The sequence below is a fragment of the Panthera uncia genome, chromosome B1, assembly GCF_023721935.1.
Source record: "Panthera uncia isolate 11264 chromosome B1, Puncia_PCG_1.0, whole genome shotgun sequence".
Classification (NCBI taxonomy): domain Eukaryota; kingdom Metazoa; phylum Chordata; class Mammalia; order Carnivora; family Felidae; genus Panthera; species Panthera uncia.
The window spans coordinates 118,209,343-118,226,708 of NC_064811.1; the positions used below are offsets into that span (position 1 = coordinate 118,209,343).

The 17,366-nt window shown below is 35.0% G+C and overlaps 1 protein-coding gene across 10 annotated transcripts in view; it reads right to left on the reverse strand.

Moving 5' to 3' along the window:
- Positions 1 to 17,366, reverse strand: part of INPP4B (inositol polyphosphate-4-phosphatase type II B) — a 755,730-nt gene that overhangs the window by 120,850 nt on the left and 617,514 nt on the right. For all 10 annotated transcript variants that reach the window (XM_049632225.1, XM_049632223.1, XM_049632226.1 and 7 more), the window contains one exon: positions 9,960 to 10,137. In XM_049632225.1, coding sequence (XP_049488182.1) covers positions 9,960 to 10,137 — 178 coding nt within the window. The remainder of the gene's footprint in view (positions 1 to 9,959; positions 10,138 to 17,366) is intronic.

The following is a 17,366-nucleotide window of genomic DNA, read 5'->3' on the forward strand; positions in this document are numbered from 1 at the left end:
ATCTACTTGCTCCTATAATTAATCACGTCTACAATTGTCAGTGTAACTATCTTCACTGTTAAACTTTACTGATGTTTTTAAATGTTCTTTTAATCTATTAGTTGTATTGAAAGCACTTTGAAGGTAAGTAGACAAGAAATATTTAAAAAAGGATATACAAGAATAAAATATTGAAAAATATTTTGGTAATAATTTAGGAAAACAAAATTAAAAGGGAGCTTATAGTGAAAAGGCATAAAAAGAAGCATTAATTGATGTTCACAATGAAGTGTTAAAATGAAAATGAACAATACAAAAAAAATACTGATGAAAAATGTAGCTAGACAGTACTCACAAGGCAATATAGTTATAACAAAATAGGGAAACGTTATTTACATAATTTTCATAGAGCCTGGATAGATCCATCAATGTGAATTTAAATATTTAAAAATGCAAATTTACTTCCATTCAGCTTAACTAAACTATTTCTCTATTGATACATTCAATAAATTCTTTTGACTTATTTTTAGAGCAAAACAGCTTGCCTTCTTTGAATTCCTGCTACTACAGCTCCAGTCTCCATAACATCACCTAATTACTATGTAGCTGAATATATATTCACACCCAATGAAATCTAAAGTTCTTATAATTGCCATCATTTTCTTCCCATTGCATGCATGCACAGAGATTCCACTTCATTTATTCAAATCTCATTTGAGTTGATTTATCACCAAAGACATGAAAGATAGTACAGTAGATTCGTGCAATTTTACAACCCAGAATTTTCTTGGGGGGGGGGGTAGCTGAATGAACACACAAAATCTTATAGAAACACGTTGTGTCTATATTGGAAAATTCATCTGACTGGAAACTCTATGAATAGCCATGATCTTTTGCAGAGAATTGCACTTTGATAGAAAATAGACAAAATTCCATTACTATATCCATATGACCTGGAAATTTTCTTGACTAGCACTACTTAGTAAATGTAGACCAACGCAGATCCTGATGTTTTACACTCAAAATAAATTAGCTTGAAGGGATTAACGTAATCACTCAATTCCAATACATCTGTATGCTGCTGTTCTTGAGACAGAGATGACACTAAGGAAGTTCAAAGTCATGGGAAGGATGTGGAGTTGCCTATTGACTCAAAGTACTGAAAACCTTTTTCCTTTTCTGACTCTGCTCATACTGCATTAAATGAAAGGAAAAAGGCTGTCTACATGTTATCATAAGGGTAGGCAAATCAATTTATTTAAAACAGTTTAATAATATAGCAAAAAAAGCATAAACTCTGTACCTAAGGTGGATCATTTCATTTGTTTGATATTAAAAAAGAGAAAGAAATGGTATCTTAAAAATGAAATGTTTTCTTGCCTTCCTGACATTTTTCCAATTCATGTTCTCATGCAAATGTTCTTCAAAGTAACACACAGAATTATCTACAAGTATAAAACCAGTAAAATTACTTCTTCTGGGGATGAATTTCCTAGGTTCCTAAATATTAAGGGCAGAGGAATAGTTAGGAATATGTTTATTTAAAACTACCCTTTTTAACTAGAGATCTCAACAAATTAAGCAAAGTCTCATACTATTTAAAAGCTTTTTTTCGATGAAAAAATTCAAAGCGATGCCTAACCTCACCTGCAAGACAGAAGTAGCCAATGACACAAACAGGTGATTATTATTTTAGTAGTCATGTATATGACAAAAAAGAATCCTGTTTATTTTTTTTCCCCGACCTTACCATTCCCTATTATTTTGCACCCAACTAGCCTCTCTTACTTTCATCACCTGCATGGTCCCTATCTAATATCGCTTGGTTTCTTTTTTATTATTTAGATATGCTTGGGGTGCCTGGGTGGCTCAGTCAGTTAAGCATCTGAGTTCGGCTCAGGTCATAATCTCGCGTCTGTGAGTTCAAGCCCTGCGTCTGACAGCTCAGAGCCTGGAGCCTGTTTCAGATTCTGTGTCTCCCTCTTTCTCTCTCCTCCCCCGCTCATGCTCTGTCTCTCTCTTCTCAAAAATAAATAAACGTTAAAAAAATTAGATATGCTCAACATATATTAGTTTCATGTGTACAGTATAAGAATTCAATTTTTGAATATATTGCAACACTATCACCACAATAAGTCTGTTTATTTTTAAAATTTTGATATACTTTAATTATTGCATAGGGCAATAGTGCTATACTCTGGAATTAGTACATAAATATGTATGTTTTCTACATTCCCTAAAGAAAAGAACACTGAACCTTCAGGAGAGTTACTTGGCATCTGGGCAGATCATACAAATTATGCACTTGACCTTGGCTAAATCACATAACAACTTTTCTCCAGTTTGCACAAAATTACAATGCTCACCTATGAAACCTCATAGCAGTTCACTGTAAACTGTGAACTCTTCTATTTATGCTCCCCTTTCTTGAATGATCTTTTCAGTTTCCTTTGTTGACTCATCCCAGACTCACTCAAAATATGGTAAACAAATCCTAAGGGACCTTAAACCACTTTCTTGAAAGCATTTTTTTCCCCATTAGATATATAACACATTTCCCCATAGCTTCAACTACCCTCTTTATGCCACAGTCTCTAAAATCCATCTCTATCCACCTCTTGAACCAGTACTGTCACCTGTTTCCATCTGAAAGTCTTTCAAGGTGAGAAGTCACAGCCTGATCTCAAGTGTTTTCAATAAATGTGTTCTTCCCAGCTTTTCAAACTGTGTGGTGTCATCATTATGCAGCAACTCAGCGCCCAAATGTCTGGATCATCTTCAGAAATATTCATCTTCTAGATTAGTCATTAATTTCTACAAGTTATGCTTTTTCAGTAATTTCAAAGATTATGTCCACAGCTAGTCCTTTCTACAGTTAAGATCCTTTCTACATTCCATGTGGATACTTTCCATAGTCTCCTTACTGATTGATTTGTTTTTCCTAAGCTAATGCTTTGTTTTATGGGATGTTCTTCAAGGTCACTAATATTAAAATGTAGACATCTGAGTCCCAGCCCAGAAGCTGAGTCAGAATTTGTATTTTTAGCAAGCTCCCCCAAGAGGAATGCTGACATTTTGTAATGCCCAATAATGTCCAATAATTCAAATCCACTGTCTAGCTCAGCTTCTCTATTCTATGAGGATCATCTTCACAAAGCATGTCTCCAGTCCTTCCTCACTCAACGACCTTCCAACTTACAAAAGAGAATTTCTCTTGGGTGAATAACCAGGAGTGAAATGGCTAGATCATATACATATATAAACAAATGTATATATAAACATATATATAAACACACATTTATATTTATTATATATATTTATATAAACATTATGAGACACTGCTGAACTGTTTTTCAAAGTGTGCAAGTAATTATGTAAGTAATATATGAATGTTCCAGTCATTTCATATCCTCCCCAACTCCTCGTATGCTTAACCTTTTTGATTTCAGCTTAATTCTAGTGGGTAGTTAGTATTACCTCATTTTAGTTTAAATCTGTATTTCCCTAAAAACAAATGATGATGAGCATCTTTACATGTGTTTATTTGCCATCCATATATCTTCTCTGATGAAATATCATTTCAATTTTTTTTGCCCATTTTAAATTAAGTCACTTGTCTTATTATTAAAGTATAAGAATACGTATTCTGATGATTTCCTTTGTAAGATACATAGTTTACAAATATTTTCTCAGTCCAGACTTGCCTTCTCACTTTTTAATAATGTCATCTGAATGTCTCCTGAAAACTTTAATGAAAGTTTTTGATTTTGATGACGCCTTATATATCACGTGTTTTCTTTTATTGGTTCATACTTTTTGTGTTCCAAGAAATATTTGCCTAATCCAAGATGACAAAAAATTTTTCCTATGTTGTCTTCTAGAAGTTTGTCTGTTTGCTTCTTTCTTTTAGCTTGTACATTAAGATTTATGCTCTATTTTGAATTAATTTTTATAGATATGTGAGGTAAAGATAAGGAAAGTTTTTTTTTTTTTTTTTTTTTTTTTTTTTTACATATGGATATCCAATTGTTCCTGAGTTTTATGTTAAGAATACATCATTTTCCCAATGAATTTTATTTGCCCTTTCTCTAAGGTTATTTGAACATATATGTGTGGGTCTATTCCTAGATTCTCTATTCCATTATATTGATAGCTATGCTTACCCTAGAAAGTTACTAACCACAGAATATTCAGTATTATTTTTATTTTAAAGAGTAAATATGTTTAAGTAAATTAAAGTTTGGTTTTTTAAAAATATATCTGTCTACATACTTACCATTTCTGGTACTCTTTATTCTTTTGTAGATCCATTTTCCCCCCCATGTAATCACTTTCTTTGGCCTGAAGACTTTACTTTAAAATTTGTAGTAGTACAAATTTGCTATGAAATCTCCCAGTTTTTATTTGTTCAAATGGTCTTTATTTCATCTTTATGTTTGAAAGATATCTTCTGTAGATAAGGAATTATAATTTGGGTGTGTGTATCAGTACTTTGAAGATGTTACTCTATAAGAACATCTAATAAGTCTGTGAATAATTCTGTTATATGTTCCTTTGCAGATAATGTGCCTTTTCCCCCTCAGTTTTCACTTTATCTCGGTTTCTCAGTAGTTTGATGATGTACCTGCATTTTTTTAAATGTTTATTCTGCTTAGAGTACATTGAGCTTCTTGGATCTATAGTTTCGTTTTCTCATTAAATTTTGAAGAATTTCCATCATCGTTTCAGCAAGTATTTTTCTATTTTCCTTTCTGCTTCTTCTAGGACTCTGATTAATGCATATTAGACTTCTTGGTATTGTTGGATAAGTCATTCATATTCTATTTATGTTTTTACGTCTTTTTTATCTCTGTACTACATTTAAATAGTTTCTAATACTATGTTTGAAAATTCACTATTTATTCTTCTGAAGTGACCCATCTGCTAATTCTACCTAGTACATGTTTTTATTTCAAATATTATATTTTATATTTTTCTTATTTCTGTATTATTCTTTTTTAATCTTCCATTTTCCTCTTCATCCTGTTTGTGTGTTTCTCTGCTTCTCTAAATATATGGACTATATTTATAATTGCTGTTGTAAGATCCTTATCTGCTAATTTCATCATCTCTACTATTTCTGGGTCTGTTTCTATTGCTTGATTTTTCTTCTGGTTGTGGGTCATATATTCCTGCTTAATTGTTTGCTTGGTATATGCTAATCTCATCAATGAAATGTTTACCATTTAACGAGGAGTATAAGAAGAAGAAATAGGAGTTCTATCATGAAATTTCATCTTCATTTATACTTTTATATACATTCATGTATACTTTCACCAACTATAAAAAAAAAGCAAAGAAAAGAACCTCTACTCATTAAGTTCTGTTTAGTTTGGAACTGAGATAGATCTAGGAGTGACTGAAGGAAATAAAAGTGAAAATTCCTTCTCAGTATCTAAGTAATCAACATAATCAATATATTATTTATATCTTCAACTTCTTAGTATACTGGCTTCCTGGTATTGTCATTAAAACAAAATTAAGAAAACAAAACAAAACAACCAGAACATTTCTAAGAGTACCCTGAGTTAAATGTTAGACTGAAATGTTTTTGTTGTTTTTGTTGCTGCTGTTTGTTTTTGTTTTTGTTTTTTGCTTTTGGAATACACAGGATGTTTCAGTATATTATGTTAAAGGACACTAGGAATTAGAAGTTGTGAGATTTTCTCAAATATACTGTGAGCATAGCCTCTAATATTAGCAACAAAATCATTTTGTTGTTTTTTTTTTTACCATCTAGCAATTTTCATAATGTGAAACACCCCATTCTTTTAAATTTTAGGTTATAAAAGTTAAGGTCTGTGTCTACGTAGCATTTGTCATACAGCATTAGTACAATACCACACACAATTAAGTGCTCAATATTGTTTTTTGATGAGCAAGAATAATAATGATTTTCTACACAAGATCTCTCCATCTCTATGGATAGAAAATGTGATGAGCATTTAAAGTTGATGTCACACATATATCTAAGCTGTGAGAGATAGATACCTATATCTCTTAAGTCCTTATTTTTTCAGTTCAAATTTAGTCACATTACTTTTTTCTCCCTTTTATTTTTCATAGTATTGCATACTTTCAGTCTAGCAAAAAGTAAAATACATTTTTAACCCACTCTATTATTAACCTTTCAGATCTTATGTTAAAAATTTGGCCTATCCTTTGTCTTCTCTGTTAAAATTATTCATATAAACTCAGTTTTCCTTTTCTTATGACCCTATATCATAAGATTAAATAATTTCTTTATTATTTTCATGAATTAATATGCAAGGATCAAACCCAGTCATCCATAAGAAGGCATACTAATAATTAAAAAAATAGAACAATTTAATTACACTTGTACACATTAGGACACGACAAATTTTTAGAAAATTCTTATTCTTACAGAATTTCAGTTTTATCTTTCCTATTCCCACTCTGACCTCTCTACTTGTTTCCTTAATCATATATGCAAGTGTCCATCATGGAACTCATGGAACATTTGACCATATTGAATAGTGGTTAAGCTCACAACATATGGAGCTAGACTCACAAGTTGTGTGATTTTGGGTGCATTATATATATTTCTGTACCTCGGTTTCCTCTACTTTATAAAATAAGGACACTAACAGTACCTATTTCATGGGGCGCCTGGGTGGCTCAGTTGGTTGGGCGACCAACTTCAGCTCAGGTCATGATCTTACAGTTTGTGAGTTCGAGCCTCGCGTTGGGCTCAGTGCTGACAGCTCAGAGCCCAGAGCCTGCTTCAGATTCTGTGTGTCCCCCTCTCTCTACCCCTCCCCTGCTCACACTCTGTGTCTCTCTGTCTCTCAGTAATAAATAAATGTTAAAAAAAAAAAAAACAGTACCTATTTCATAGGATTAGAAAGATTAAATGTTGAAAATAATAGTGCCCACCTCATGGACTTGTAAAATGTTGTAATAATGTCTCACTTACAGTTATTAAACCTCCAATAAATGTTAGTTATTATTGTCATCATCATTAGCATCATAACCATTATCTCAAGAACCTTGAATCTCTTGGGAAGAACAAGAATAGACCTTTCTTATTCCATTTTGTGCACCTAGTGTAATTAGTATGAATTCAGTAAATATTTTTACTTTTCATAAATTGTGTTTGTTTGTTTTCTCCACCAATAAATGTTTAGAGGAATGGAATTTTGCTGGTGAGCCTTAGTCTTAGTCTTGGTTATCATTAACAGTAGAGATGATGTGAATTGACCTTGGATCTACAAATATTGCTCCTCTGAGATTCAATATGCAGTTGGATCTCTCTGTTGTCCTTTGCTTCCATCCCCAGACTCTGAGCATAAATTGATCTGATAATGTGTCCATTGCTATCATCTCCAGAAGCTACATGTTACCTAACAGGAGAGATTCCATCTCATTACAAAACAACTGAATGCCTTCTACTATACTACGCATGGGCTTCCCTCAGCCCTACACAGCCTCCTTAGTCAATACAGAGAACTCTCCCATATTGGGCTTGGACTTCCCCTGATGCATATGAACATAAATAATTCCTATTGAATATGCTACATGAATGAGCTCCAGAGACAACTGAATGACTTATTTTCTAAACATACCAGTTCAGATTCAATAAAAGAAACAAGGGGACTAATAATAGAGAAACGTTTTATGCTCTGACCCACAGTGTGCAAGACCCTGATCTTAAAAACAGAATGTTTTAGGGGTGCCTGGCTGGCTCAGGGGATAGAGCATGCAACTCTTGATCTTGGGGTTATAAGTTTGAGTCCCACATTGGGGGTTTAGATTACCTACAGATAAAATCTTAAAACAACAGTAAAACCCCAAAATATTTTAAGCTAAATATTCTAATATTAAATATTGAGACTATTTATCTTTTATGCTAAGTTCGTGGATCATACTTTATTTTAAACTGTAAGCTATTAGCTGCCTCCATAGATTATGCAAAACTCTGTTAACTTAGATAATTCTTTGAAATTCCAGGCATAAATTCTTAAAGTAATGCATGGCTTGCAAACTAAAAAAAGATCCCTCTGATTTCAAAGGTTGACAGACTTATAAGTAGGTGAAGCTTGTCTACTCAGTAGAAAAACATAGGGTAAAATTTGGGAGCAATGCTGAGTTAAAGGAGAAAATACATACCCTGTTCCACCCCTCTCCCCAATCACTGCAGCAAGGTGTGAATGATGTATGAAATGACAAATCCCTGGCCCAATGCACGGGAAGAATATAAATACTGCTCTGTAATCACTGCAGTGATGTGCCATTTGCTAAAATTTTCTGCTTAAGTGAGCCCAGAAAAACCTCCTATCATCTGCAAATCAAAAAAAAGAAATCAACTCAAATGAAATTATATTATTTTACTATATACAACACTCCCCTCTTTTCCCTCTTTTTTTTTCTAGTCCTAACATATTTATTGACAATTAGCCATACTTATCGATCATTAAGATACTTAAGTATTACTGAGAAGTATGCCTAACGAAAAATGTTTAAAAATTTTTAAAAAAGAAGTGTCAAAACACATATATAACCCATAGGATATCAGAAGGATTTTCCATTCCAGAGTCAACCAGACCTGGGTTTGAATCTTGGTTTTGTTTGCATCTAGCTGTGTGATTTCATACATCTTTTTAACTTCTCTGAGCCTTAATCATTTTCCTTTGTGAGGCAGAGTTAATATGTACTCACAATGTGAAAATTAAGTTTGAAGATTAAATGAAATAAGTCATAAAGCGCAATATTTAGCAACATAGAGTATTGGTAAAATTTGGGTCAATTTTTTCTTTTCTTTTCATTATGGAAGTACCTGTTATGTCATAGAAAGAATGCTACATTTTGAACTGGAAGTCTTGGATTTTCATTTTTCACTTTATAATTTATGACGTAATTTATTTGACCTCTTTGAATAGATATTAGCTAATTTTTAAGGAAAATAGATATTAGTTTCATTCTATAAAAAAATAAATGATAATGCATACATTAAAATGTTTAATAAGCACCAGGTATTCATATTATAAATTGACATATTTGAATAAAAAATATATACATATATAATACCCAAGTTTCCATCAATCTGTTCTTTAGGGACATGAAAAACTATACTTGTTTTATTCTAAAATGATACCATGAGAATTTTGTTTCTGCTCAGTTTCTTCAAGGGCATATTTATTGGAAGTATCTCATAATAAACTGCAAGATGTCCTCAGAATGTGAAGGTTAAGGATAAGTGTATTGGAATTGGACTCCAGGACACCCGGTTTTACATTTAAAATCAAGCTGCAATTTGTCTTTTCAATCTTGGTTCTCTCTGTACTTTTCAGCTGCCCTAATTAGTTATGAAAGTTGATGTTGATGATTTACCTCATGCCAGACTACTTCTTCTCTTTGTATATACTGGGGGAGGTCACCTTTGAAAGAAAAATTCGGCTTAGGTCTCACTACATTACAAACAAGAGCTAATATTTTTGGAAATTTTTAAAACCTTCTCCCAGTAGATAATGTTGTAGAAAGCAAACCAAAGCAGAGGAATTACCCCATGCCACTGATAAGAATCCACATCAAAGTGGTGCTTTCAAATGAGGTGACATTCCTATTCAAATGTATAGCTTCATATGCATAAAAATTAGTTGATCACCAGAGGAAAATAATTTTTAAAATCTAATTTAACTCAAAGCCAAAGAAAATGAAAGATGTCAAGAAAAAGAGAAAATATATATCAGCCAATAACAGGTTTCATTTCCTACATAAAAAAAAAAATTAATGCTTAGTAAGATTTGAAAAGAGAATGAGGCCAATTCATTTTGATCCTGTGGCAATACTTTGAAGCTTACTTTTTAACCTAGTCTATTTTACATTTCCAGATGCTGTGAAAGGCAATGTATGCAGAAAGCAACACCAATGGGGATTTGGGTATTTCATTTTCCCCACTGTAGTAGTGATTTGGATCTTACTTTTTCTGAAAGCATCTTTAAAGAATTCTTCAGGCTGTCTGGAGAATGCTGGCTTGCAGAATTAAGCAGGAGGTCCGCATGGGTTGCTATCAGAGGTTGTAGTTGATTGATGTTGCTGAGAACTTCTTTTGCTTTGGCTGTGTTTTCAGGTGAATAGTAAATAAACTGGTATCCAGTACTGGAACAACAAAGATAAAGGCAAGTTACACAAAAAGTAGAAAGAATTTGCAGCTCTCAGTACCAGATGGCAAATGAGAAACAGAACTCCAAATAGCATGACTTCCTTTTGAACAGATAAGAACTATTCTAAGAGAATTTTACGATGTCCTAAGAGCTTTTTTTAGGTAAAATAACCAAGACAATTTTCAAGACCAAGATTTTTTTTGTAGTTTTTTTTTTTTGAAATTTTTAAATGTTTATTTATTTTTGAGAAAGAATGAGACGGAATGTGAGTAGGATAGGGGCAGAGAGAGAGAGAGAGGGAGACACAGAATCCAAAGCAAGCTCAAGGCTTTTGAGCTGTCAGCACAGAGCCTGATGTGGGCCCAAACTCATGAACCTTGAGATCATGGCCTGAGCTGAAGTTGGACCCTTACTGACTGAGCCATCCAGGTGACCCTAAAATTTTTAAGTGAAATACATTCAGTTCTGCTCAACCGCCAGGAAGATTCTTTATAATTACATATGTCAGGTATTAATATTCAAAACAAATTATTGTTAATCACTAGAAAACTTGAGGTCACATTAGTATCCAAGTGAGAAGTATAAGCCTTTATATTCAGGCCAATCTGAATATAAATCCTGGCTCTGCTCCCTTGTAGCTAGGTGACCTTAGGCAAGCTTCAGTTTCCTCTTCAGGAAATTAGGAATAAATATACAAAACTTCTAAGAGGTGGGTAAGACTGATCATAATTCATGTGAAATGCCTAAAATAGTGCCTGATACAGAGCAAGCATTCAATAACTACTACCTATATTCCCCCCACCCCTGTGATACGTAGGGCAGGGTTAGTAAACTTTAATAGCTGAGAAATGGGGAGAAAACAAATTAATGCCAAGTGGGCATATGGAGAATTTTATTGGATAGAAAAATATTTACAGCATAAAAATTTCATTATGCTATTTTGCCTCTACCCATTTTGTTCCTAGTAGTTTCTCATTTAACTTGCAAAAAACAAAATTTAAAACTGATTACCAACTGAGGAATATCTGACTTTTATAATCATCATCTAAGAATTAGTCAAGCATACTATGGGGGTAAGGATTCCACAAAAGGAAGGAATCTTTGGATTAGGAAAGACAAAGGAGGCATTCCAGCAGGGAAAGAAATAAACCCAACAAATACCAGCCAAACAAGAAAAAAAAAAAAAAAAAAAAAAAGAGGGAAATTCACAGAACTTGTTTGCATCCTCCCGCAGTCAACTGTCCAAGCACTTTTCATACATCCTGCATTCTGTGTTGAGTATTTATTATTTTCTTTACATTTACAAGTTACATTTTTAAAATTCTCAGAATTCCATTTCTTATTTAGAAATATGAGAATCTGTTAGAAAAACTAACATCTTGGGAGCACTCTCCCTTTCCATTCACGCTAATGATTTTTAGGGGAAAGTACCAGTTTCTTCAGGAAGACAACACTCCTTTTGTAAACATATAATGACTATTCCTATCATTGATTGATTGATTGATTGGTTGGTTGATCTCAATGATTAAAAGAAAAATCCTTGGTTGCTTAGACTATTCAGAAGCTAGGACAAGAATTTGATGAGGGGTACAGCTTTGTGAAGGCTAAGAAACACATCGCTAGTGTGTGTCACAGAAGAATTGGCTCTTAATTTTATACTAACAGACTTAAATTTCAGAAGTGAGAGTTTAAAAATAAAACATGACTTAACTACTTATTGTACATATTTCAATGCAAATTAAAGCAAATGGTAAAGAACAATGGTGAGGAGGAGAAAGAAAACAGTTGTCCCTGCCAATTATCTAGAATGCTTTCCAGCTCATCTGATCTCACGCAGGAATGTGTTAAGACCTCTAACAAAAATCACGAACTGGGATGTCTCCCTTACTCATCTGTACTCAGACAGGATACAAAGTTCAATCCACAACAATCCGTAGGAAATCAAACAACTCTGTTATTTTTGCAAAGAAAATGATTATCTTAAGATATTAGTGTGTCACTGGGATGGGGATGATGTTTGATACCCAGCACCTCTAACAGTGGAGAGAGACTTAACTACAGGCCTGACATGGAAAGCAATGTGTAGTAGCTGCTTGGTGGTCCCTTTACACAGATCTGCTCTTCTGTCATAATTTGCTTTCTGGTGTTATCTTCTGGGTACTGACAGGCCTCGCACGGCTTACCTCTTGGAAAGCAGAGCTCTGGAGGCCATGTGTAGACTTCCATCTTCCTCTTCACATAACTGTCCTCCCTGAGTGGGACATTCTTGCTTCTCCTAATTTACTCCCATGCATTCTTTTTGACTCCTGTCCCCAATGCCTTCCTTCTTTACTCATATCATACTTCCCTGCCAGTTCACTGTTACTTTATTGCTGAATGTTATCTAATTTCATTGTTTTCTACATATTTCTTGCTTTGCAAATTATTTTAGACTCTCCTCTCCAGTTGAGTCTACTACATACCTTTTCCAGATTTATTTCTCACATGTTCTTTCCACTATTGCTAGTTCAGCGGTCCTTAAATTTGAGCAGGCATACAATTCACTTGCGGATGAGGAGAGGGTCTGGGTATTTGCTTAAAAAATGCAGATTCCCTGGCAGCACTGAGATTCTGCCTCAGTGGGTTGTGGCATTTGTAAAAACCATCTCGGTGAAAATCCTGATGCAGAGACACAGCTGAGCACTTCTATTTTATTTTTTTAAAAGGTTTTATTTATTTAAGAGAGAGAGAGAGAGATAGAGAGAGAGAGAGCAGGGGAGGGGCAGAGAGAGAGAATCCCAAGCAAGCTTAGCACTATTAGCCCAGAGTCCAACTCGGGACTTGAAATCACAAGCTGTGAGATGATGCCCTGAGCAGAAACCAAGAGTCAGATGCTCAACCCACTGAGCCACCCAGGCGCCCCAGCTGAGCACTTTTAGAGACACTGCTGCCATTGGTTTGGCTGTGAATCCCCTCTACACCCTTGACCTTGCTACTCAGTGACCTTAATAATAAAGGTTCTTTTTCTTATTCTTAGTTCCAAGTTCCTTATTCTTGATTTATTCTAATTTCCATGATACCCTTTCCAAGGCTATCTTTGTACTCCATCTTTATATCTAGCACCAGTTGTTTTGGTCCTTTCTCATTACCAGTGCTGTCTCCCCTCACTTTTCCCCACCATTCCTTCATCTTTTCCTTCCCAGCATACTGGCTTTCCTCATCCTTTCCTCCCCCAATCTCCCCGGTGGTAGGACATTATCATAACTCCTTCCCCCTCCTCCTAAGTCAGTCTCCACTGGAGCAAAGTTACATAGCAGCTGTTGATGCTCCCAATTAGGTCACCTAATGATGAGCATCTTACCTACTGAGGCAGAAAGATTCATTTTCCACAATAAAAGCCAATGTTAATATCCAGGGTGAAATACTATGGTATGGGAAAAAAAAATATCGCCACCCACAAAATAATTTTAAGTATACATAAATTTCCTCTACCTATTCAGTGCCTTACTCTTTAAACATGTCATATATTTTAATAGTTATAGCTTTTTAAATGGGAAGTTATGAGTATAATTTAATTATCGAGATAAAAAGTATATAGCTAAACTCTATTTTATAGTGGTCTGAAATTGATACTGAATCCAAACACTTGAATCAACTATCAATCAGACAAAACCAGAAGAAAGACAAAGTATGTGCTTGGACAAAAAATACTTTATGGGATGTAAGTGATATAGCAAATCATGGATAATGAAAATTGAAATTAATGTTGTAACATTTTTCTATTGATGGAACAGTGGACAAAAGTGCATTATCTGTATATAGACACACTTTAATATGTATCTATTTAATTATTATCAGTTTAATTAGAACACCTCCCCATAACTCACAGAGGCATGTATGTGTTGTTACCAGAGAAGTCATATTTGGGAGGTGTAAAGTAAAATAAAGCACTCAGTGAAATAACATTCATATTCATAAACTCTAATTGCTAACCAAAATTCAACCAAAACAGGATCATATCCTCTTACGTTTATTCCACCTCGGTCGCTTTTTTGCTGGTCCTCCTTATCTCCCCACCTTGGAGTGTCGGCACCTTCCAAAACCCACTTCTTAGGGCACTTCCTTTTTTTAGTCCCCAGGCCCTTCCTAAGTAATTTCATTTAATCTTGTGGTTTAAATACTTCAGTTGTGAAGATTCCCAAGTTCACATCTCTAGCCTAGACCTTTTCCCCTGAACTCTAATTAAAAACAAAAGCTCTCCTCTTGACAGCTCCAATTTATCATGTCCTAAACTGAGCTCCCTATCTGCTCCTCATTCTCAATAACCAGCTCTTTCTACACGTTTCCCATCTTAGTTCATGGCAAGTCCGTTCGATGTGATGTATGTCTATTCTCTTCCTCTTTTACCTTTTTCTTTTTTTTTTTTTTCCCAGAAAATTTCTGCTATTTCCTTTAAAACATATGCAGAATTCTTGGGGCGCCTGAGTGGCTCAGTCGGTTAAGCGTCCGACTTTGGCTCAGGTCACGATCTCACCATCTGTGAGTTTGAGCCCTGCGTCGGGCTCTGTGCTGACGGCTCAGAGTCCAGAGCCTGCTTCGGATTCTGTGTCTCCCTCTCTCTCTGACCCTCCCCCATTCATGCTCTGTCTCTCTCTGTCTCAAAAATAAATTAACATAAAAAAAATAATTCAATCACTTATTTCCACACTCATTGCAACATCCCTGGTGCAAGCCCCTATCATCTTCTACCTAAAAATTGGTTTTCCCATCTCTGCCCTTACTCTAAGACATTGAAATTCTGGGCTTATGCCTAGAGTTGAAGGAGGCAGGGGACAGGCGAGGAGAGAGAAATAAAGCAAGTGCTTCTTTAGCTTCCTGCCCACACCCAGATCCTGGGACTTGCTCTGCCACTTATCTGCGCCTTTCCTCCTCCAGGCCCCTGCAACCTCCACTCCTTAACCCATTTGCCCAACCAAGCCACTATTTTGGTAAATAGAGTCATGGAAGAATATAGGTTAGAGATGATGAACAGTCAAGGAGAAAAAAAGGGAAGGAAAAGATCAGGGAAGAGAGGCAGAGGCAGAAGAGGATCAGGATTGAGGAACATGGGGGAAAAAATGCTATACAATAATGTGCCTCTGCTCCTGTGGCAGAACTAAATCTCCAGAGAAAAACCTGAGGGATATTTCCACTTATTTTTTTTTTCCAACTCAAGCACTACTTGTAAAAAAACAATCTTTGAATCCAGAGGGAGGGATAGACATTCTCTCAGTTCTAACTGAGAAGAAAACTATGTGGATAATAAATGAAAATTTACACCTTAGTGCACTTGAATATATATACCCTTTTGGCTTCACAGGGTTTAACAATGTGCTTCATGAAATTGTAGAAGGTAAAAACATACCTCTCTGCTTTCCCCCATGCATTCTTTCCATTTTTTGATAGAATTATAACTTAGAGAAAAGAACTCTAAGGAAAATGGGATTTGGTTTTGTTTGCCTCCTATGGACTTCACTTACATAATTAAATTAGTTACATGATCAAAACTTAAATTAATGCTTATCTTTGAAACTACTCTTTTTAAAAAATATTAGTTTCATAGCAATTTTAGGATCATTGTTTTGAACAGTACGCTTGATTCTGCCATTTATTACCTCTGTGACAGGTGATACTAATTAAGAGGAAAAAAAATCCTACAATTCATTTCAGCTCAACTTACCTTCGAATGAAATTTGCCTATGGTCTCTGATCACAGTGGCTCCTACTATCCCACTTTTCAGTTTACAAGTTCTTATCTGCAATTTCTTAACCATTAAGACCTTTCTTTTTTTTAATGTTTATTTATATTTGAGAAATAGCATGCATGTGTGGGGGGTGGGAGGAGATGAGAGGCAGAGAGAGAAGGAGACAGAGGATCTAAAGCCTGCCCTGTGCTGACAGCAGCAAGCCCAACCAGGGGCTCGAACCCAGGAACCCACTGAGCCAGTCGGGTGCCCCTAAGACCTCTTTTCTACATACAACCTTTCGTTAGCCCTATTCTTGCTCTAATAAAAATCTCCAGGGACTGTTATATGACCTTTAAATAAACACAGTCCAATGTGATTTCATTTCCTTCCATGGCTTATTTCCACTTATTCCTAAATATACTTGTCCTGATTCCTTTGCTAATTTCCAAGGGTCTGGTCACTTCTATTTGTGCCTAGTATGGCTTCCGGTATTTTCATGTTCACTCCTCTATGAAGGTGTAATGGAGTAATACCCAAACGAGGTCCCCTGATTCCCTTTCATCTCAAAAACTTTTCTTTTTTTTTTTTTTAATTTTTTTTTTAACGTTTATTTATTTTTGAGACAGAGAGAGACAGAGCATGAATGGGAGAGGGTCAGAGAAAGAGGGAGACACAGAATCTGAAACGGGCTCCAGGCTCTGAGCTGTCAGCACAGAGCCTGATGCAGGGCTCGAACTCATGGACCGCGAGATCATGACCTGAGCCAAAGTCGGACGCTCAACCGACTGAGCCACCCAGGCGCCCCTCTCAAAAACTTTTCAACTCCATCCTGGACCTTATCCATTCACATGTCTTATACAGAGTAAGATAAGGTACACAAATAGAAACCATTCTCAAATACACTGCACAAGTAAATGTTCCCTTGACTGCAAATTAGCATGAGGGGCCTTTTGGGGGTGATGAAAATGTCCTAAACATTAGAATGTGATGATGATTGCACAGATTTACTAAAAATCATTGAACTGTACATTTAAAATAGGTCAGTCCCAGGGTATGCAAATTACACTACATAAGCGGAGAGTTGAATGGTGGTTGCCAGGGCTAGAGGGAGAGGGAAATGGTGAGTTATTAGTCAAAGGGTACAAAGTTTTGGTTAGACAAGATGTCTAAATTCTGGAGATAGAATGTACAGCACCATGATTATAGTTAATAATACTGTATTGCATACTTGAAATTTGCTAAGAGGATAGATCTTAAGTGTTCTCACCACACATACACATAAAAGAAGAAGACAAAGACAAAGATGCAGAAGAAGATGAAGATGAAGAAGAAGAAAAGAAAATAACTATGTGAGATGATGTGTAGATTAATTAACTTCATTGTGGTGATAATTTCACTATGTATATATATATATATATATATATCAAAACATCAAGTATTGTACTATATATATTTATATATAAATGTATATAGTACTATATATATTATATATAGTATAGTACAATATATATATTGTGCA